At 46.9% G+C, this 22,441-nt stretch overlaps 1 protein-coding gene across 4 annotated transcripts in view; it reads right to left on the bottom strand.

Moving 5' to 3' along the window:
• Nucleotides 1-232: 232 nt before the first annotated feature.
• Nucleotides 233-22,441, bottom strand: part of UCK2 (uridine-cytidine kinase 2) — an 89,225-nt gene continuing 67,016 nt past the window's right edge. For 2 of the 4 annotated variants that reach the window (XM_028164048.2, XM_057544465.1), the window contains 3 exons: nucleotides 16,863-16,960; nucleotides 14,549-14,597; nucleotides 233-13,189 (listed from right to left, as the gene is read on the bottom strand). In XM_028164048.2, coding sequence (XP_028019849.1) covers nucleotides 13,050-13,189; nucleotides 14,549-14,597; nucleotides 16,863-16,960 — 287 coding nt within the window. In that variant the 3' untranslated portion in view covers nucleotides 233-13,049. Of the gene's footprint in view, nucleotides 13,190-14,548; nucleotides 14,598-14,710; nucleotides 15,350-16,862; nucleotides 16,961-22,441 lie in introns of those variants that run through there. The other 2 variants (XM_028164047.2, XM_057544477.1) reach the window with 2 other exon arrangements.

The following is a 22,441-nucleotide window of genomic DNA, read 5'->3' as shown; positions in this document are numbered from 1 at the left end:
TCATATTGTTCAGTAGGAGATTAGAGATTTTTTTCAAGTCAAGTATGCCTGTCAGTTTTAACAGATAATCATCAAAGTAAGAAAAATATGTGTAATTTCCAAACCTGTAGAGATGATGAAAGTGAATACAGAAATCTCAAGAACTTTTCATTAAATATGGTAGATTAAACCACTGTTATATCTCTGCTCGCTCCTGAAACTACTCTAAACATAGTATTAACATTAATAAATAAGTTTAGCAAGGTTGCAAGATAAAAAACCAGTATACAAAAATCCATAGTATTTCTATATGCTAGCAACAGACAATTGGAAATTAGAATTTTAAAAATACTATTTACAATAGCACCAAAAATTATGAAATACATAGGAAAAAATCTGATAAAAAATGTACAAAATCTGTAAACTGAAAACTACAAAGTATTGCTGAGAGAAATCAAAGAGCAAAATAAGTGGAGAGATACACCTTGTTCATAGGTTATGATGACATATTGAAGATCATTTAAAAATCAAAATGGAGTAACTCTGGTTCAAGCATTCAAAATGGAGCCAGATGGCCACTGTGGATGTGGTTTCAGACATGTTCCTGCATCACTGAGAACTTAAATTTTCTGAACTCTATCAAACTCAAGGATGCCACCAGTTGTTTTCAAAATAGTATTTGCTAGCAGCTTCCAGCTGCAATCTTGTAACTATGTGACCATTTCGGATCCCAATCAATCCTTGCTTAATAAGCACCCTTACTACTTACCAGCTCCAATCCCAAGTCTTGACAAACAATTTATATAACTTTGCGGTTTTTGCCTGTATAAGCCTCCCCCATTTTGTAGTCCACAGAATACAATTCAAGTGCTTCTTGAATCTGTGTCTCCCAGGCTATAGTCCTCAACTTGGCTCAAATAAAACTCTTTTCTATTCCTATCATAGATTGTTTATTGATTACTTGCATTGACAGTCAAAAAACAAAACATTGTTAAGATGTCAGTTCTCCCCAAACTAATCTGAGTCTCCAATGCCATCCCAATTAAGGTCCCAACAGGACATTTTGTGAAAATTGACAAGCTGACTCTAAAATTCATATAGAAATGCAAAGGACCTAGAATAGCCAAAACAATTTTGAAAATGAACAAAATTGAAGGGCTTATACTACCTGATTTCAAGGCTTATTATAAAGCTACAGTCATCAAGACAATGTGGTATTGACATCAAATAGACGAATAGATCAGTGGAGCAGAGAGTCCAGAAACAGACACACAAATATGAACAGCTGATTTTTTTGCAAAGGTACAAAGACAATTCAATGGAAGAGAGTCTTCAACAGTGGTGCTGTTGAAAAATGGATGTCACATGCAAAATAATGAACTTCCATCTATACCTCACACCATAAACAAAAATTAACTCAAAATGGATCACAGACCTAAATGTAAAACCTAAAACTGTAAAATTTCTAGAAGACAACCCAGGAGAAAAATTTTGTGACATTGGATTACACAAAAATTTCTTAGATATGACTCAAAAAGTGTAATCAATAAAAATTTTTTGATAAATCAGACCATCAAATTTTTAACATTAGCTCTTGAAATGACACTGTCATAGAACAGACAAACCACAGAAAAGGAGAAAATACAATTGACCTTGAATAACACAGGGGTTAGGGGCACCAACCCTCCACGCAGTCAAAAACCCATGTATTGCCTTATAGTCAGCCCTCCACATACAGTGTTCCGCATCTGTGGATTCAACCAACTGGGGAATCTTGTAATACTTTGATATGTATTTATGGGGAAAAATATCCACATATAAGTGGACCCGCACAGTTCAAACCCATGTTGTTCAAGGGTCAACTGTACTTACAAAGCACATATTTAAAAAGGATGTGTATTCAAAACATATAAAGAACTGTCAAAATTCAATAAGAAAACAAACAGAAAGGGCAAAAATTTGATATACACAACATGGATCCATATCAAAATTATGCTGAGTGAAAAAGCCAGACCAAGAAAAAGGAGTACATAGTGTGTGACTCCACTTATATAAAATTCTAGAAAATACAGAATAGTCTATAGTGAGAAAGCCAATCAATAGTTACTTGGGGGAAGAGGAGGAAGGACGCTTATGAGGAAACTTCAGGGAATGATGGATATATTTACTATCTTGATTGTGATGATGGTTTCATGAATATATACATATGTCAAATTTTATCTAATTGTAAACTTTAAATATGTGCAGTTTCTGTCACTTATAATAAACTTTAAATATGTGCAGCTTATGTCACTTATACCCTCATAACTTTTTTAAAAAACAAAACAAAAAATTACATTAACAGCTATCATTTATTGAGAACTTGTCATGTTTGATTGTTTTTTTGCTTATATTATCTTTGCACATTTCTATTTTACTCAGAGTAGGAGTGACTCAGCTAAAAGACCACATTTCTTAATCTCCTTAGCACGCAGATACGGACATAGGCTAAGTTCTGGCCAATGAGATATGAGCAGAAGTGTGTGGTACTTCTGAAAAGTCTTTCTTAACAAGAATAAGCCATGTGCTTCTTTTCCTCCTTCTGTATGGAATGCAAACCTGTTGACTGGAGCTCTAGCAGCCTTTTTGGAACACAAAGTAATCTTGAAAATATAAACCAAGTGCTGATAATAGAAACAGAGGCCTGAGTCCCTGACAACATGATGAAACCACCATGTTTGCCTTGAACTTCCTGTCCCTAGACTTGTTTTGTGAGAAAAATAACTACCTTGCTTAAAGCCAATTATTTGGGGTGCTTCGTTAGTTTGTTTTGTTGTTATATGCAACTGAACCTAATCCTAACTGACAGAGCCTCTTTCAATGATGCTTGGTATGTTGGAGCTACTTCTCAGACTTTGGGAAGGTTAGATCCTGTGACAGGTTGACACTTTGACCAGAGGTAAAGAAACAAACATTGTCTTCATGCTTCCTGCAGGTTCACGGACACTGCCCCAAAGCCACGCTGTCTGAGTGGCTGACGCAGGCTTTCACTCCATTAATCCACTTTGCTGTTTTCATCTGCTCTCACCTCCTTTCTGGCTATGTACAGACATCTTATTTTCCTCACCCACACATTGGTCTGAGTCCAGCTTGATCATTTCTTAATACCACTTTGGCCCAGTTACACTTTCCACTGAAAATAAATAACACCTTTTTTGTTTGTATGACAGCTTTTATTGCTCTAATTCATGTTATAGCTGTTCTTTCACATGATCTACTAAACCATTAAGTTGAGGAGGGCAGAGAGGAGTCTCTCATTTCTCAGATGGAGAGGCCTGGCAGGAGAAGTGATGTGACTTGCCAACATCCCAAGGAAAGAGTGGAAGCTCAGACCAGATGAGGTTCCCTGACTCTGTGCCCATCTTACAGTGCATGCAGAGCTCTCCGCCCTCATTCATTTATTCCCCTTTGTTTTTCAAAAGTTTGTCAAACACCTGCTCTGTGGCAGAACTAAGCCATGCCAAGCATTGGGTTGGGATACTAAGAGTAGCCAGACATGTTCTATGCTCTCAAGGAGCTCCCCATGCAGGAAAGACAACTTTTTACACACGCAGACAGTACTGTGGACAAGCATGCAGCATCTCTACCTAGTGACTGAGCTGAGGTGAAGACAGTTCCCTGGTGTCTTCCCTTATCTGTATTTAGGAAAAAAATAGAAGATTCTGGGATTTTCCCCTTTTTCTCCTTTCATTACCAGTCATTTCTGCCTTCCATTTCATAATCACCTCCTTTGGACCTCTGTGCGATAAATGGATTTTTTGTGTTCCCATCTATTCAATATCATCTCAAAGATTTTGCCTTATATTCCTTTTCACCAGTTTTCTTTTTATTTCCCTCCACTCTGAATTGTTCATTTCATCCTCATCCATTGCTGAACAAACATATGTTCTTCCTGCTGTGAGGTGACCCTCCACTTCTGTCATCACCGAATTCCCCTTGAGCCCTTCACTCCTCTGGGATTTTCTCTCTTTGGCTGTTTTCCTAGCCTTCTTCATGGGCTTTCAGAGGGGGCACTCCCAACACTTAGGTCTCTCCTGAAGAACTCAAGGCCTTCGGGACCCAGGGCTGGAAAAATGTAATCTTTCCTGAAGGGTAACATAAAGGCAGAAGCCCCACAAGACAAAGGTCTAACCAAGGCCTGGTTCTCTAGTTAACTAGCCATGACCTTGGGCAGGTCACTTCCTCTCTCTGGACCTCAGTACCCACTTTGGTAAAAAGAGAGTATTTAACGGGAGCCCTGGCCTGGCCCAGACACAATATAATTCTAACTATACTGACCTGCACTGTCCAATAAGGCAGCCACTAGCCATGTAGCCATTGAGCCCTTGAAATGTGCCCAGTCCAAATCAAGATGTGCTGTGAGTGTGCGGTAGGCACTAGATAACAAAGACTTTGTACAAAAAGAAAATGCAAAATATCTCATGAGTAATATTTACATAGATTACACGTTGAAATAATGGTATTTTGGATATACTGGGTTAAATAAAATATAATGTTAAAATTAATTAATTTTTTTTACTCTTTTAAGTGTGGTTTCAAGAACATTTTCAATTACACTAGGGTTGCTCGTTGTGTGTCCACTGGCCAGCACTCAGACAGCTGTCACACAAGCCCAGTGCCATGGCTGGGTCCTGACTCACTCAACCCAAGACACATAGTAAAAAGAGACAAATTCATCTACCTTAGTCACCAGGTGACCTGGAAGATTTGGATCTAGACCAGTGTTTCTTAATCTGAGGATTAAGGACAGAAGCCTTGGGCAGAATTCAGGTAGTCTATGATCTTTAAAATTTACATCTTTATTTTCACTGGCCTCTACTTGAAATTTTAGCCTTTCCTTCCATTATGAATGTAGGAAACAAACCACAGGAATGAACATTAGTTGTACTTGGACTTGTTTGGCAGCAATAGAAATCAGAGTTATGTTCCTAACACCTTACAGTTGCCGCAGAATTTCAAAATACGATTTAGTTTCATCACTATGATACCATGTAGTAGTTATTAGATCTGCCACTGAATCTTGTTATTTGATGTGTTAATAAAGAAGCACACGTATCACAGATTTGTTTTTATATTTTGATAACTGTGTTTCAATATAATTTATTTTCTTAAATTTCTTTGGATGTTATTTCATACGTGTAAAAACATTATTCTGACAGGTGTCCTTAGACTGCTAGAGGGGTCCATGGCACAAAAAAAGACTGAAAAGCCTAATCAAGAAACACAAGGCACGTTCATCGGCTGGAGTACCAGGGGGGACCCCTAACCCTGAAGGGGCTGCTAGGACAACGTAGGCTGTCCCACTGGAGATGCCCAGTGCCCCCTCAGCTTGTTTGCCCCACAGACAGAATCTTCAGCTACAGAACAAGAGAACAAAATATCTGACCCCTTTGTTTTGGTGCCAAGGCTTCTGGATATTCACCATTTTGAGGTCCTAAAAAGCACATCATCAAGTATTTGGATCCATTTAAAATAACTAAATGATATGTACAACAGGTATCCTTCCTTATTCCATCCCCGAATCCAACTCCCATCTCTGAGCCTCACACACCCCTGGGAGGTGTCAGGGTCAACAAGAGGGCCAGAAATGGGTGGGTTTCAGCCTGGGAGGCTCATAGCCCTGGGGGCGGGCTAAATCTCTGAACCTATTGGGTTGGTCTTTGCATCAAAATACCCTATTGTGGTTTTGCTAAACCCTCCTCTGGCAACCCTGAGATTAGCCCTGGGGCAGGGCTCCAGCAGTAGCTACAGAGAAATCTGGTTTAGGAATTATTCCCCAAGCCAGCCAGCCTCTCCCAGATGCCCTGAGCTACTAAGAAAAAGCCTTCTAGGAACTCAGTCTCACCCACTGCAATCCAATTACTAAGAGTATAAGGACAGCCGCCACTCCCTGGACACTTTACATGCAGGCAGTCCTGCCTGTGTACAAGCTCTCATTCAACACTGAGCAAAGCAGGGGTCCTTATCCCTAGAGTACAGCCTGCACAAGACCACACAGCCGTTACGTGAAAGAGTCAACATTTAAACTAGATCTGTCAACTCCACAGTGATTTCGCCCAACAGGCTTGAAGTCTCCCTTTGACTTGAAGCCAGACAACACTGAAATCATTGAGCAGAAGGTGGAATCCCTTTTACAGAACTCAGCTGACCCCCAACAAACCAAATATAATTTTTAAGAGATGTTCGATTCTCTCTCTTCATTCTCCTGCCCTCCACCCACCCAGGTCCTTCTTCCTGTAGCTGCCAAAAAGAATCAGTCCAATGACAGTGGTCCGCCCCAACTTCTGCCGCCAACGCCTGCCCTGGAGAAGCTCTAAAGGACTACAGGAGGAGGAACTTTTGTTTCAAACCCTGAAATCAAGTCCAATGCAGACCTACAGCCCAGTGAGTAGTAGGATCCGGACCCAGTTGTTTTGCCTCTGGGCCCTAGTTTCCTGATCTGTAAAATGAAGGGCTTTGACTTCAATGGCTTCAAAGAAAACCCTGAGAATTCTCAAGGGAGAAGCTGCTTTTCTGCTTTCCACATTAGACTTCAAGGAAGACTTCATGAAGGGCTCCATGACTAAAAGCATGCTTGAAGGCACTGGACTAGATGACTTCTAAAAGCTTGCCCTGCTCCCAGGACATCTTAGGAACTTTCCCAGGGCAGACATGCAGCCGTAGTTTAGTGTCCCCTGGTGCTGGGTTTTGGGGGTGGTGGGGGGTGTCTTACAACCTAAGAGTCAGTGCTGGACTTGAATGAGCTTCTGAGAAGCCTTTAATCCCCCTTTCCAGTCCCCATGCAGGCAGCGAAGGGCTTTAAACAGCACAGATGACATTTCCGGGAGAAATGGGCTCCCCAGTGCTGGTGAACATCACAGATTTAAACGGTCTACGTGATTAAATACACAAGGTCCTGGGTTTTCAACTCTGCCTATGCATCTGACTCACCTGTAGTTTGTTATAAAAGATCTTCTCCCTAGACCTACAGAATCAGAATTCTCAGGAGTGGATCACAGTAGTGTCTTTATCAAGCCCCGGTGATGATGATGGCCAGCTTGGGGAACCACTAGAGTAGACTGCAGCAACAGAGAAACTAAGAAGTAGGAGCTGATGCTCCTACCTGCCCTAGTGAAGGCTTTAATAAAGATCTTCCAGGAAAAAAAAGAAAAAAAAAAAAGAAATCACATCAGTAGTTAGACTTCTAGGCCCTCTGACCATTCTCTTTGAAACCGTGAGAGCCAAGCAAATAGTATTAGTCCAGCAACCCAAGGCATCCCCCCACCCCCGTTGAGAACTGAGTTCCACCACTAGATGGCAGACACGCACCAGGCAGCCTCCTCCTATAGCATGTCCTGCTTCCTCGGTAGAACTGGAGCAGGACCACATTCCTTACATACTTTGCAGGACTGTTTGAAGGCTGGAAAAGTCTGATGTGGGTGTTATCAGGAAAGTTGGGAAATTTCAAGAACTGAAAAGAAAGTACATGTTGTACATGGTGCTCACTGATAAAGAGGAATCTGGAAATATCCTCAACTCTAATTCCCTTAGTGAGAGCATCCTGGGCTTGTCAGATAAAACCCCATGAAGCACATGAGCTTGTAAGGCAGAGGCCAGGCTGGCTTTCCCTGGCCCAGGGCAGTCAGCACTTAACACCGTGGTGAACCCCAGGCCATTTTCATCCCCTGCATCACGGGCACCACTGACCTAGTCCCAGCAAATCCTCATTGTAAAAGGGGATGCCAAGCATGGATTGGACTGTGCGAAAAATGAGTTTGTGTAAGGCACAGTTTCATGTTCTCCCACCCTTAAACTCCGTCCGTTCATCTGAGGAGATATGTCTAGATAAATCTTTAGTCCTAGCTCAAATTGATTCAGTTGGCTAGTTTGTTATTTTAGTTCACGGTGTAATTGAAAAGATACATAAGCATATATGCAGGTATAGCCCAAGATTTAGCAGGAAGGGTAACTTCATTCTGGGTTTTAGCAAATGTGTTTAAACTCTGCTTTAAAATAGAAATCTAAACATCCCCCAGCACCAGACGATGACAGAAATCAATCCCTATGGTCCCATCCTCTCAAAGCTTTCCCACATCCTAGGTCTCCTTCTCCACCTCTTGTCTTTAAAAGTTTTATGCAGGTCCTAACAGGTTTCTTTCAGTCTGAGCCAATGTGGTTTGATTAAAGCAGCACTCACTGGTCAAAAGGGTGAGTCCAGGATGCAGAGCAGAAAGTGGCTCAAAGGATGCTGTGACAGGCGGGTGGGAGGCAAAGCAAATCGCTCAAGGGCTTCACTGGCCTGCACAACTGTGCCTCAAATTACAACAAGGAAGCAGAACTGAATTCTGAGAAATGAGCAGAGTCCCAAGCAAAGCATCCAACTCCAGACGTGGTCCACAGATAGGGGAAATGTGAGAGCAATGCACAGAGCAAACTGGATCACAGCTAAAGTGGCTTGCACAACCATGACTCACATCTACATCTGCCTGCAGGTAATAATCGAGCCTGATAATACACACCTAAGTGTTATGTAAAAACACAGCGGCCTTCTGAGGAAGGATTCCTCTTAAATCCAAGTTCTTTTGGATCTGAATTCCTTGAAGGATTTGCCTCTGTCCTTGGAACAAGTGGCTGGAAATAGCAGGGCAACTCTGCACATCAATGAGGGTCATTTGGTGCCTGGGAGGCAGCAGGTGAAGGGATGAAAGGGAAGCTGAGAAAAGGGAGGGCCGGGGGGAAGGGGTGCTACAAAGAGCACAAAAGCCAATTACTTTAATTATTTTAAAATCCTCAGCGGTGGGTGACCTAGATCTTTCAGTAACAAGAGATAGATGATTATCTGCATTTGATTGATGTATGACTATAAACTAAATAGATAGAGTCATGCAGGGTAATCACACACACATATATGTATGTGTATTCAACTTGAAGTTGTTCCCATTGTCATAATGTCAAATTTCCTCCACCCAACCCCAATAAAGTTTTCTTTATTTAGAAGGTTTTGTTCTGGCTTTTATTGTGAAAGCTGAGGAAGGGATGGGGAAGGGAGGGCAGGGAGGGAGGAGACTGCACAAACCGGATGACCTCAGAGGGAGCAGAGCCAGCCAGAGCCAGCGAAGAGAAGCCTCCCAGGGACCTTGACCTGGCTTCAGAAGCAGAGCAGAAACGCACAAGTGCACCATGGTGGCCTGGGTGCAGCCCAGGAGGGCAGGCATAGAGACAGCAGGCTGGCGCCCGTATCCACACAGCGAAGGCCTGGAGGCGCTACTTTCCCATCAGCTCGCTGGCCTCAGCCACTGTTCCTCCTGCCCAAGCACCACAAAGAAGGCAAGAGTGGGTTCTTTTCTGTTCAGTCTTTATTTACAGCAAAGTACAGAGTATGTGGTCATTTATGTAACTGCTAACAATAAAGGCAGGGCAGTAGAAAGAAAAGGGGGAAGCGCAAGCATCTAAAAGACAAAAAGAAGCCTACGTCTTTATTTACCTACTCACCCTGTTCCTAAGGCAGGACTGGCTAGGCACTCACTGCCTCTAAGGGTGGCCGGATGCTGACCTGTAACCAGCCCCCTGTCCCAGGAGGGCCGCAGAAGGCCCAGAGACCAAGATCAGAGGGGACTCAGCTCCAGGCTCACCTCGATGGTTTCCCCAGCCTGCTCTCCCTCTCGTTTGCTCGGACACCGAGACTTTCCCCACTCCACCCTGAGGTCAGGGTGAAGGGGAGGAGTGGCAGAGAGGTCCAGTCAGCCCTTCTCAGAAGCCCAGCCCTGGGACCCAGAACCTCCCTAGCCTGCCTCACCCACACGGTTGTGGACAGGCAGGTGGGAGACTCCAGGGCAGAGGAAAACACTTCCCTGCAAGAGGCTACTACTTCCCTCCCATAGCCTCGGGCCCTAGTGCAGGTCAAGGATGTTAAATCAGGGAAGCCACACAAGGGCAGCAAAGGAGGTGATACACAAACGAGCTGGGCTCCAGTCCCTCCCGCACACAAGCCTTAGCCTGACCTAGTGGCCTCATGAGACTGGCAACCCACCCTGGGCACAGAGACAAGTGTCCAAGCCAGCCCAGGAGAGGCAAGAAGCCAGTGTCCTTGACTGCCCAGCAGCCAAGACCACAGTGGGTTGCTGCAGAGACAACAGGTTCTGAAGGGTGAACCGGAGACCTTTCCCTGCCACCCTCCCCAGCCTGTTCTTCAGAGACCACTGCCTCTTTGAGGGTCTACCCTAACCATTCCAAATCAAAGGACACCTGAGGTCACAACACTGCATCTTCCATACACACACTGCCATCTCTCTGCTCCTATTGGTCTCAGGCTGCCCAAGAACAAGAAACCCAGGGCAGCAGAAGCTCCACTGGGGTGAAGGAGCACGGGACCAGGCCTTCCCACGACACAATGCCTGTTCCCTAAACACATGGTCCTCGGACAACACCTGCGCAGCTGGGAGAAGCAAGCACCACCGGGTACGTCTGAAGCCAGGGGACTCCTATGTACACACGACCAACACTGCCCCACTCTGCTCATCCATATCGCCTCCCCAGGCAGCAAAGAGTACCCAGATGACTCACGTCATGATTTCTGGCCTAATGACTCTATCTGACTCTCCAGTGGAATCAGAGATCCAGTGACTCTTAAAATACCAAGTCCGGGATTTGCCACATAGAAAGCTCAAATTCAGATACTCAGTTGGCTAAACGCTGGGGTCACCACACAAAGGCAGAGCTTCCTGTCCCCTCCTTGCCCCAGACGTACTATGTCACAGAACCAGAGGAGTCGTCAGCACGGCCCAGTGAGCCCCCAACCAAGACACCAAGAATTGGTGATGGTTTTACCCAGAGGCAGTGCAGCCCTAGGGCTGCTTCCAGCGAGGACAGGGCTTCTCGGAGACACTGGAGGCTTGGTCCCAACACCGTGAGTAGATGAGGAAGCGGCTAAGTGAGTCAAGGCTCAGAGATGAGAAGAATCCATCTTCCGAGGCAGTGGGATAGACAGCCAAGGCACTGAATGGTTTGGCACCTGGGAGCTTCAAGTAAAGTTGACCATGCTACCATCGAAGGGCCGAGGCTCTCCCAGACAGGGACGGGCTTCCCCTGAGCACAGACAGGCCCCACCCAACAAGGCAGGAGACCCTTGGGTCCTCAGGATCCTAATCCAGGCCTGCCATCTACCCTTCATCTCAGAACCGCACAAGGCATGACTGGAAAGATAACCAATACTGACTCGGAAACACGCACTCCGGAGCTTGGCCATCCCGCCAGGTACCAGCCTTCAGAGCAGGCACCCCGGGAGCCTCCCCTTCTCCAACCAGGCAGCTGCTGCCCTTGGGGGGCTCCCTCAGAGCCTGCAGCACAGTCTCCTGAAGGTCTCAGGGGTGGCAGAGCCCTGCTGGGGATTAGGTTTGACTTTCTGACACAGTCCAACAGAGTTAAGAGTCAAATGGAGTCCAGAAAAGGGGAAGCAAACCGCATGGTGCTGTTTGCTTCCGTGTGACTAGAGTTAACTGCATCAGTTTATCTGAATGGCTCAAGGGTCTATGAAAGCAATGGAAGGAGAAGGGTTCCCCAGAATGTTTCAGGCTGTGGCAGTCACAAGGGAATAACTAAGGGCATAGCCTACCGAGCACTGAGATGGTCCACACTGAGGTGACAAGGTTCTGGCTCTTCTGCAGTTAAAAGGTGACGCTTTAGGCCTCTATAATCACACCTCTTCCTTCTCGCTTGGTCCCCTGCTTCCTCCACCCCTCCCCACCAGGAATCTTCAGGAATCTGTACTTCTTGCAAAGAAGGAAGTTTTCACCAAGAGGGAGCCCTCAGAAAAGCTGGAATTCTCCACCCCAAACGTTTTCAGCCTAAGACTCCAACTTGTGACTTAAAAACGCCACTCCCCTTCCCCGCCCCTCATGCCCGGCAGCTGCCATGTGACACGGCAGCATGGTAAATAAGTCAATCAATGTGGCTGTGATGCTGCCAGTGACGGTCCCTGTTATCCTCACCTCGCTGCAAATCCCCACGCTTCGGGGAACAAAAGCTACAGGCTCCCTACACGGCAGAGCTCTCTTGCCACCCTGTGAGGGGCAGGCTGCCAGCAGAGGTCCTCAACCAAAGCCCAGACTGCAAGGTCCACTGTGCACTCCACAGCTTGGGGGACAGCCCAAGGAATCTCATGGTGACCTCCCTGGGAAGCACCAGCATCTCAGACGATACGACAGGTATAGTCCCACTCCCTCAGGAAGCGACCCCATCACATCCCCACCAGGGAAGGAGAGTGAGGCAGCTCTGGCTTTCGGAGAGACTGAGAAGCGGTTGAGTCAGGAAGGAAGCGTGGAGCTACCAGAGCAGCCAGAGGTGGGCAGGGGCAAGAAGAAAACGCAGAAGACTCGTTCCCCTCAGTGAGCCCCTTCCCTGAGTTTGATTTTTGAGTTGAGGTCTTGCCTAATTTCAACTCAAAAAAAAAAAAACAGAAAAGAAAAGAGTATCTCTCATCAACATTATCCTAAAGCTCCAGCACCAAGAAGGTGGCATCTGGCAAGGGAAGCGATCAAAAGTTCCAAACTCCACTTCCAACGAGTCCCACAGACAGTGAGAGCCGAGAGCCATGAGCCTCCCTCCCAGATGCCTGAGCCTGCCCCACCTGGAACCCACCAGGCAACTTCCCTTTGGTGAAACTCCAGCTCCAGCCCCCAAAAGCCTCAAGTACAGGCCCTCCTGCAGAATACTTACGGCAAACAGCTGTACAGTATTTGTACATTTACACAAAAATAGATCCTTTTCTATATATATATATATGTATTTATAACTGGTTACACGTTGAAGTCATAATTAGGCATCACCAGTAGTAGTTGGCACAGTTTGTCATTTAAGCTCAGGGTCAAGTTCTGTTTCATTTCGCTGCTCCGAAGTACCAAAAAAAAAACCAAAAAAACAAAAGGCATTTCATCCCCATGGTGTTTTCTTAAATACAGCAATGTCATAGGAAACCATATGTATAGATGCACAGTGCCTCCTGCCCCCTCCTCCTGTCCCTTGGAGATTGGGGCCAGGGGCTGAGGAGACGGGGGTCAGTGCGGCCGGCTGCTGGACTCCGAGGCCTGCCTCTTGCGTGAAGGGGTATAGCCATTGAGATAGCCGTTGGTCTGCCGTTTGGAGATCCCTCCGTTCAGGATGTCCTGGATGTGCTGCACGATGAGGTTGATGGCCACTGTGGGGCAGAGACCAGCAGAGTGTTAGGGACACGGGGAGGGTGGGAGCACGTCTGTGGGGCTGTATGTCTGTTTGGGTGGACGGCACTCAGGAACCAAAGGCTAAAAACTGTTCCAGGAAGCTGGCTCTGCCGCTTGCGAGCAGGTCATGCCACCTCCCCAAGCCTCCATCAGGGCTAATATGACCCCCGCAGGGGCATTCTCGGAGTAGGACAATGTAGGACGCGATCAGAGGCACGGACTGGATGAAAGCAATCGACCCAAATTCTGGACATGAGGTCTGGCCTTCGCTCTGACACCATCAATTAGCTGTGAGACCCTTCCACTGGGTCCCCATCCCATGCAGCTCCCCATCCCAAGGACAGGGACCCCACAGAAGGCCCTCTCCTCCAAAGGTCAAATGGGACTCTCTTTCCTTAGCCTTGGAAATAAATCATATGCTTCAAGCAAATGATCAATGTTAACATCACCCAAAATGGGATAAACATCAAGTGCTCTCTGAGGTGATGCCCCAAGAACACCCCTCCCCCAGGGTATTCTCCAGACTATATAAGCTGAAGCTAATCATGAGGACACAAAGGCAAACCCAAGCTGAGTGCCATTCTACAAAACAATGGGCCTGTACTCCTCAAAAATATCAGTGTCATAAAAAACAAAGAAAGGCTGAGGAAAGTTAAGGAGATTAAGTCAATATTAATTGTCCTGGATGTGATGGGTGCACTGTGGCTATGTAAATGAAAATGGCTTTGTCTTTAAGAAATAGACAGTGAAATTTTCACTGCTGTGACTAACTCCCAAAAGGCTCGGCAAAAATTAACTTTTTAAACAGAGGAAAATTGAAATAAATGATCAAGAGAATGAGAAGACAGGGTCTTCTCACAATTCAACTCTGCCCCATTATGCCTAAGTCCAGGGATAGTCCTACTTTCTAGACAAGTCAAAGCTAATGCATAAATGCACTAGTGGTAGAAATCCCTTTCCCTTTAGGAAAGGCTACCTGAGTGGCAGGTCATTCTAAATTAGATTAAGAAGGAAATCTGCTTTTGCTAAAAAATGGCCTCAGATACAAGGCAGCCAGGTATCATCACTGGAAATGACAGTAGAAGGTAATCTATTGCCCTCTGATTGTTGCCAGAGAAGCACAAGTTCACGTCTGTCCCCATTTATGTACGTGCATATTCACAGGGGCCTGTCCCCGAGGCCAGACGCGTAGGTATAAATACCTTTCTGGCTCACAGCAGCAGTCAGTGGCTCACCCACATCTATAGAGCCTTGTTTGGTTACCACATCCTACCCCAAAGTATAACTGACAAAGGGTAGAAGTTATGCCCCACGGGATGGCACCCATGAGGACTCACCTAGATTATCTGCACCTCTAGGAATGATCACATCAGCATATTTCTTTGTCTGTGGAGAAAGATATTTACAATGCATTAAATGCATTACAATGCGTTAAAGAGAGAAGCTGGCCCAAGCCACTCTCTAAGGGAATGTGGGGAAAGGGCCAGCCTTCTCCAACCAATCCCAGAGAGCAGCAGCTTGTGGCTTTAAACCTAATACATTTTATCCATTTTATCTAATTTATAATAAATTGGCTTTTCCCTGAGTTCTCATTAGCATTTAACATTGTTTCAGCTTACAATTTGCACAGAGAACATGGTCTTTGAAACCAAATATATAATTGCCTCTTCACCACTAGGAAAACCATCGGTTAGTAAAACCAAACTTAAAGGGGAGCAATTCACCTTGGATTTCTATACACAGTTTATCTAGCATGAGGGTAAACCCCAAAAAAAGTAGTCGCCATTGATGACCATTTTCCCTGGCTCTGTTATGACACAGCCTTAAAAAAAAAGAAAGAAAGAAAGAAAGAAAGAAAGAAAAAAAAGCCCACAGACTCTCTTTTTTTTTGTAAAGTTTACTGACATTTTGTGGACCATTTTACAAATAACTTGTGTCCTGGTGAGACCACATAAACGATGCCTTAGGACATGGGCATCTTTACTCTGTGCAGCTTCCATGCCACAACTGCTGAATCGCGACTGAGGCCCAACTTGAACCAGGCAGACAGTTTATCAGTCCCAAGTTCCTGGTTGATGCGGGAATGAGCTGCTCTTCCCTGAGCTGAGTGGCTGGACGGGAGAAACAGGTAGAACAACCTAGAAAATATTTATGTAAAATTCTTAGCTCCATTACAACTAAGTTAAACAGCAGAAAGTTGGCAGTAAACTCTAATCTATGTCCAGTAATCAGTTTCCTTTGTATTCTTATTATTAAGTTAAAAAGAGCAGGAGAGGTCCTCAGATGGATGGATAGAATTGCACAGCTCCACAGCCACCTCTGCCCTCTTCCCAGAAACCTAATCCTGTGACCCAATCCTCTCCAGGGGAATGAACAGGGCATCAGTGTTACTCAGGCTGACTCAAAGTCTGCCTGGTTCCTGACTGAAACAAATGTCAAGTCTGTTTTGATGCAAAACCTACTAACAGATTTAAAGAAACAAAGAGGCCCCCGGGGTGGGGGGAGGGGTGGGGGAGGGGTGCGGATGAACTGGGAGATTGGGACTGACGTATATACACTACCATGTGTAAAACAGATAGCTAGTGGGAACCTGCTGCACAGCCCAGGGAGCTCAGCTCGGTGCTCTGCGGTGACCTAGATGGCTGGGATGGTGGCGAGGTCTAAGAGGGAGGGGATATAGGTATACGTGTAGCTGATTCACTTCATTGTACAGCAGAAACTAACACAACATTGTAAAGCGATTATACTCCAATAAAAATAAAAAAAGAAACAAAGAAAGAAAGACGGTTTGGGATCATATTTTTCCACGAGAGGAAAAATAAGTTAATTATTAGGAGAAGCAGAGAAATCCCCACACTCGGCCACACTCTACATCTCTCATCTCCCTGAAGGCATCACCCAAGACCAGACGAAGACCGAACCTCTCTCGCTTTCTCTCAGAACTTAACCTCACCACTCCAAACCTCATGTCCCTGAGGCCTTCCCTCAACGTTCGCCTGTCTTTCATGAGGAAGCTGGGGTGTTTCCTAGGCTGAGGGCTGATTCGCTAAAAGCTGAGAATTCCCCCGCCCTCACCCTTCCTTCTCTGAAAGCCAGCTCACTAAAGAGTTCCCAGCTGCCGTGGGGAGGCCTGACAGAGCCTGTGCTAGGGCAGAAGTACAGAAGCCTGTTCCAATATGGCGAACCTCCCAAATGGGAACTTACACAGGGACCAATGACAAGCTCGAAACGGGGCTCAGATGTAGTGGCAGAAGAGATTCAGAAGGGAATACCTTGTAGCTGAGGCCTCCTACACCAGTACTCCAACCATCACAGACCTTCTGAAGACCCAAGTGGCTGAGTGTATCCTTGGATACTGATGCACCCTCGATAAAGGGTCTCACACCATGAGCCTACCAAGCAAGAAGTGTGCAGCTTGCTGGACTCAGACAGCAGGATCCTGAAGGGGTACCCCAGAAAAAGAGTGGCAGGACAGAGCTCTTGCAGAACACAGTGATAGGAAACAAAGCGCCAAAGGCTGCCCTTTTTTAGGACTTGAAGATAGAGGAGGGAATGAGTGAAGTCCCAGCCAGGGAGCTCAACTTACAGACCTTTATTTGTTTGATTACATTTTAAAGACTAAATTCAATGAAAAACAAGAACACAACTCACTGGCAAGCAGAATTCCTCAAAGGCAGGCTTGACGAATGTAATGTACTGAGATAAAATCTGCTCAAGGTCCCTCCCTCTTTCGCTGATGTCCCTTAATACTAGAAGAGAAGGAAAAACAAGAATCAAGAAAACAGTGCATGAGTCAATGCATGTCCGCCTTTCACAAGGCCGACCAGGATCACACAGGCTTCACAGTGACTCTGGATGATTCACAAGCCGGATTCCTGAGAGACTTGACCAAGAGCCAGTCAGCAGCAGCTTTGGGAAAAACAAGTTGCATTTTCACGTCTTGCTACAGTCAAATCCAGCTATGCTCTCCAAAGCAAAAGGTTGTCCGGGAAAGGCCAATAGTCTTCTGGTTTCAAGCAACATTTGACCCAAATAAAACTTCACTGCGAACCCCAGAAAAAGGCAGGACAAACTCATAATAGGAAGTGGACTGGACCCAGAGAGGTGGTGGGGCTTCCTGGAAAAGGGTGCGGGTTGCCCGGAGACTTCTCCTTTGCCCACCCTGATCCCGTACCCTTACACTTACTTACCTGTGTTCAGGACGGCAACCCTCTGCTGACATGCCCCCTCCGCCTGCCCGGCTCCCACCCACACTTGAGCCCCTACAGGGGGTAGAAGTGGGGCAGAGGGCCCAGCTGTGGCCAGCCACTCCTGCCCACCTCAAGCACAGAGGTCTGCAAAGGGAAGACCTCTTAGTGAAAGATGAGAAAACCATGGTGTAAGAAACCGTGGGCTGGAGCTGTGAAGCTGCCCAGATGGACCCAAACTCACCACCTTCTACCTTCTTCCTCCTGGGGGAGCGGTTATTCGGGGACTTGCAACAAACACTGCTTTTAATACAGTCTTTCATCAAAACATGGAAAAGCATCCAGAATCCTGGTTCCGCCACTGTACACTAACCTCCCTGGGCCTGAGTTTCTCCCAAACTCAGCAAGTGAGTTTGAGTCCCATAATCAAAAACAGCCCCTCCCTACAAATGTTTTCAATCTGGGCTATTAACTCTTTCCCTCCCACCCCAAGAGGGTCTCAAATCCATCTACAATCATTTGCAAAGGGCTCTCAGCTCCTCTCAATCATTTCTCAGGTAATCGTTTCAGTGTGGGATGAAACTTGCTGTAAACAAACATAGGGAATACTTCTAAGTGAATTTCTGGAAAGCCACATCTGTAAATAATTCTGTGTTTACACACAGGCGTGCACACAGGAATGCACGCACGTGGGGGAGAGCAGGTAACAGGGAGAGCCTGTGGTTATGGTCCAGGCTGGCATGAAGTCTGCACGATCAGATGGCTAGAAAACTGTCAGGAAGACCCCATTCCAGAAACCAGGGTAATAAATATACTGCTATCACCATTGACTTCTCTACCGGCTCCTCAAATCACAGGGAGTTTTCCCCCGCATGAGCCCTGGCAATAAAACGGTTGGTTGGTCCCTAAACCGTCAGGATTTGCCTCACAAACCCTGCCGCCTGTGCACCCAGCCCAGCCAGGAAATGGTCTTCTCAGGCATTTGGACACGGGGCCCTGCTCCAGCTGCCACCGCCGCTGCTCTGTCAGGGACGCTCGGCCAAGTAGGAGCCCCAACAGGTGCCACGTGGCTCAGCCCCACAGGCCTCCAAGAGCTCGGGCACTCAGGCCAACGGGCTGAGCTCACCAAAACACACAGCCCGTGTGGCCTCCAGCTCTTCACACGTCTCCAGATAAGGTCCAAAGAAAAAAGGAAGCCAGACCAAAAGGGTATCAGAGCTGGGGGGGGAAAAGCAAACACACGCCTGCACTTATTAAGCAGCTTTGACTCAAAAGCCCTGCAAAAGCCTGATGCCGGGTTTGTTTCACAAGACGTGCATTTCACACAACTGCTGACAGCTTCAGCACTGTGGGAACCCCTGTCCTTCCCCCAGAACACACACACACACACACACACACACACACACACACACACACACACACACACACTCCCCTTTCACATCGCTCTGCCACTGCCCTCAGCCCAGGCCTGCAGCTCTCTTGTGTCTTGCAGACCCAAGAGCATCACCTGTCATGTCACGGGAGACAGGAACGTACCAGGGGGAAAGCAGTAAACGCAGGTGAGTCACACCTGCGTCCGCTGAAGCCCAAAGCCACTTCTTGCCCCATCAGCTACAGCGATGGGGGCAAAACTGACCCAGTTTGAATCCTGACCCCATTAACTACTACCTCTGTGGCCTTAGACAAGTTACTTAACATCTTTGGAGCTCATTTTCCTTAACTGTAAAGCAGAGCACATAATAGCAACTTTCTCACAAAGCGGTCACTTAGGAAGACAGGGAGATATACATAAAACTCTTCAGCACCGTGGCTGGCACATGGTGTGTATTCAATAAGCCTAAGTTTCTATGATTATGAAGACAACAGGACCTGAGGAAGCTCCGGGAGAGAGATGGCTCCCTGAGACAGCAGACTATCGGGAGGATGGGAACTGTGAACTCAGGTGAGCAGGCTGGACCCAGTGGGGGTGGGAGTCCCTCAGAGCAGCAGGGAAGGCGGGGGGCAGGGGGCGGGGGCTGCAGTGCAGGCGTGGGGGGCGGACACGTGGAAAGACAGGATGGAGAGGGAGAAACAGGAAGACAGGGAGGAGGCATCTTCCAGCTTCCAGCCTGGAAAAGGAGATGGCAGAGGGTCGGCATGTTGCCCAGACGCTGGGAACACGCAAAACCAGAAGGCATCGCCCACCTCTGCTCCCAAGAGCCTTCCATCGAATTATTACCTTAAACAGACGGGACCCCTCCTGAAGCCAAGGACAACTCGGGGCCAGCCAGTTCACTGCACTGAAACGCCTTCCTCCTCAGAGTCAGGAAACGGGGCCAAGCCAACAACTAAGTCAGAACAAGGTCTGGGCACAAACCGGAAACTCCAGGGACTTAGAACCAGCTTCCTCGTCATCACTCTGACCCTGGCATATTTGCTGGGCTGGTATAGGCCCTCTCAGAGGGGCCCTGCAGGGTAAAGGGCAGGAAACGACAGGTCTACCTGTCCCTGCCACTCAGCCCTTCCAAATCAGCTAGTGCTGCTTCACATCAGCCAAAGCCGAGAACCAAACGTAGAAGGACCCAGAATAAACACAATTCCTCCACGGCTGTCAATTCACTTAAAAAATTCCTTGAGGAGATGTGTTACCCTAGTAAAAGAACACATTGACTATGTCAAGGCTCGCTGCAGCCCTAATTCCGTGTAAACTGGGCACAGAGAGCCATGGCGGGAGAGACTAGGGGTCAGCAGTCCCAGGGCCCCCGCCTCACGTCTTCCCTGTCCCTAATTCAAGGGTTGGTTAAATTCACACAGAGAGGGAAGACGAAGGCAAGCTCTGCTGGGAGGAAACCAACTCCCTAGAAATACAAGGGGGTCCCTGGAAAGGAAGGAAGTCCTTCCAAGGCTATGAGACTTGATGCAGACCTCCCTCCCACATGAGGGTCAACTTGGAATGTGCCCAGGAGGATGTAACCCACAGACGGGTGAAATCATAGCGCTCACTCAAGTCTCCAGGAATGTTCTTTTGCCCCACAGCTCCCGACTAACCCTCCCTCCCTCTCCCTTACCCACAAAGCACATGCCAGGCATATTTTTTGTCCTAGGTGGACAGAGAGTGAATTTGTAGAAACAGCTTTTGCTGAGAGTGACTAAGCAGTGGGTGACATGACAAGACAGCGGAACGGAAAGAAGGCAGCGACCTGCCCCAGGGGCACCAGGGAAGGCAGGGGGTGAAGAGAACTGACCCTAAGAAATCCCCAGAGAAGCCCACCATCACCTCAGGTCTCTCCCCCATTTCACATAAGGATCTCAGTACAAGAAAAGGAGGGAGACGTTTCTGTTTAATCTACCCTAGGATTATTTGTTTGAGTGAATCAGAGTCCAAGGATGTTGCCACTCCACAAAACGTGGTTCTAATTTCCTGTGCAATTTCTTGCACTTGCTCCTCCCTCAGGCATCACTCCATCCCCTGGGACTTTAGTACCACCTGCTGGACTAATGATGGTACCAGCCCAGGTGTCACCAGCTCCTGAGGACATGACTACTCAGAGGTTCTGACAAGTCCTGAGAGAACACTCGGGAAACATAACATCATAATCTCAGGTGAAGCAGGTTTCTGATCTGCCACATTGATATTTATCAACTAATGCCACCACCAGGCATTTTACCTGCATTACCTCTGATCGGCACAACTATCTCAGGAGTACTAACTAATCCTTACATGATCAACCAATAGGAAAATAAGGTACAGAGAGATTAAAGCATAATCCGCCCAAGGTCACACATCTACTAAATGGTGAAACCAGGATTTAAATAATGTCCAGTTTAGGGGGGAAAACCGCAGTGGGGTGGGGATGGTGGTGTGCTGAATTGGGCGACTGGGAGTGACATGTATACACTGATGTGTACAAAATTGATGACAGATATAAATAAACAAACAAACAAACAAATAAATAAATAAAAAGTCCAGTTCATCTGACTCCAATTTTCCCCCCAGTGATGCCTCCCAAATTTGGCAAGCTAATATGGACATCCGAGCAGATCAGCCTAGGTAGGACCTGGGTTTGTGGATGAAGGTGATAAACCAGACCCTGGGGCAGATGCATAAGCGATTGTCAGGCTCAAGCCTCAATTCTCTGTCAAAAAAGATCACGCAATTCTTTTTTTTTTTGCAATTCTTATCTGGCCTGTGTAACCCTAAAACACAGGCCTGTCCCCTTCATATTACCCATTTAAATAAAAAAAACCCATGCCTGGGAGGTCACAAGAACCACCAAAGTCACAAAGTTAGCAAGGGGCTCTGCTGGGACTAGAATTCTCCTTTTTTCCATCAGGTTACTCCCCCTGCCCAACACCACCGGGGAGGGGAAGTACAGCTCCCCTGACTTAATAGAGTGTGACTCCTATTACTTCTCAGGAGGGCAAAACCCAGGGAGTCATTTCTCTAGATTCTGCCATTTCCACTTATAGTTCTTGTGACAAGAGTACTGAACTGGATAAACTGAAAATCTGTTTCATGAACCGGAAAAGAGGAAACTTCACAGACTTTGAGGTCAGAAGGCTCTGGGCTGGAGCTTATGAAATTTGACTCTGCCAACGACTTGCTCTGCGACTAGGAGCTAACCCTGGCGTTTCCTGTGTCACTCCTCTTCTGCACGATGGGGACTCAAACCTTAAGTCAGCTTTCATCCCCCTCCTCAGTCACCCACACCCCACTGCCTTGGTTGGGGTCCCGTCAGCTCTAACTCTGCTAGGAACCTTTCTCATCTCTCCCCAACTCTCCACTGCCCCTCACACCACCCACGGGCGACAGCCCTACCTGTTGTCCAGATCAGCAAGACAGTCCTAACAAGCCATGGTGTCTCTGTTTGCGGTACATGCTTTCCTGGGCTGCCTACGCCATCACCCCACCACATCCAAGTCCAGAACCCACTTCCCCCACAAAGCCTCCCAAGCTCTCTGGTGGAAGCAAGCCCTCTGCTTCGTGTCCCGCAGAGCTGAATTCACAGGCTCCGCTCTCCCACCAGCAAGCAGTTTGGTGTCTTCAGCACACGCGGAAGGAAG

Source organism: Balaenoptera acutorostrata, chromosome 1 (genome assembly GCF_949987535.1).
Source record: "Balaenoptera acutorostrata chromosome 1, mBalAcu1.1, whole genome shotgun sequence".
NCBI lineage: Eukaryota > Metazoa > Chordata > Mammalia > Artiodactyla > Balaenopteridae > Balaenoptera > Balaenoptera acutorostrata.
This window is presented reverse-complemented; position numbering and strand designations above follow the sequence as displayed.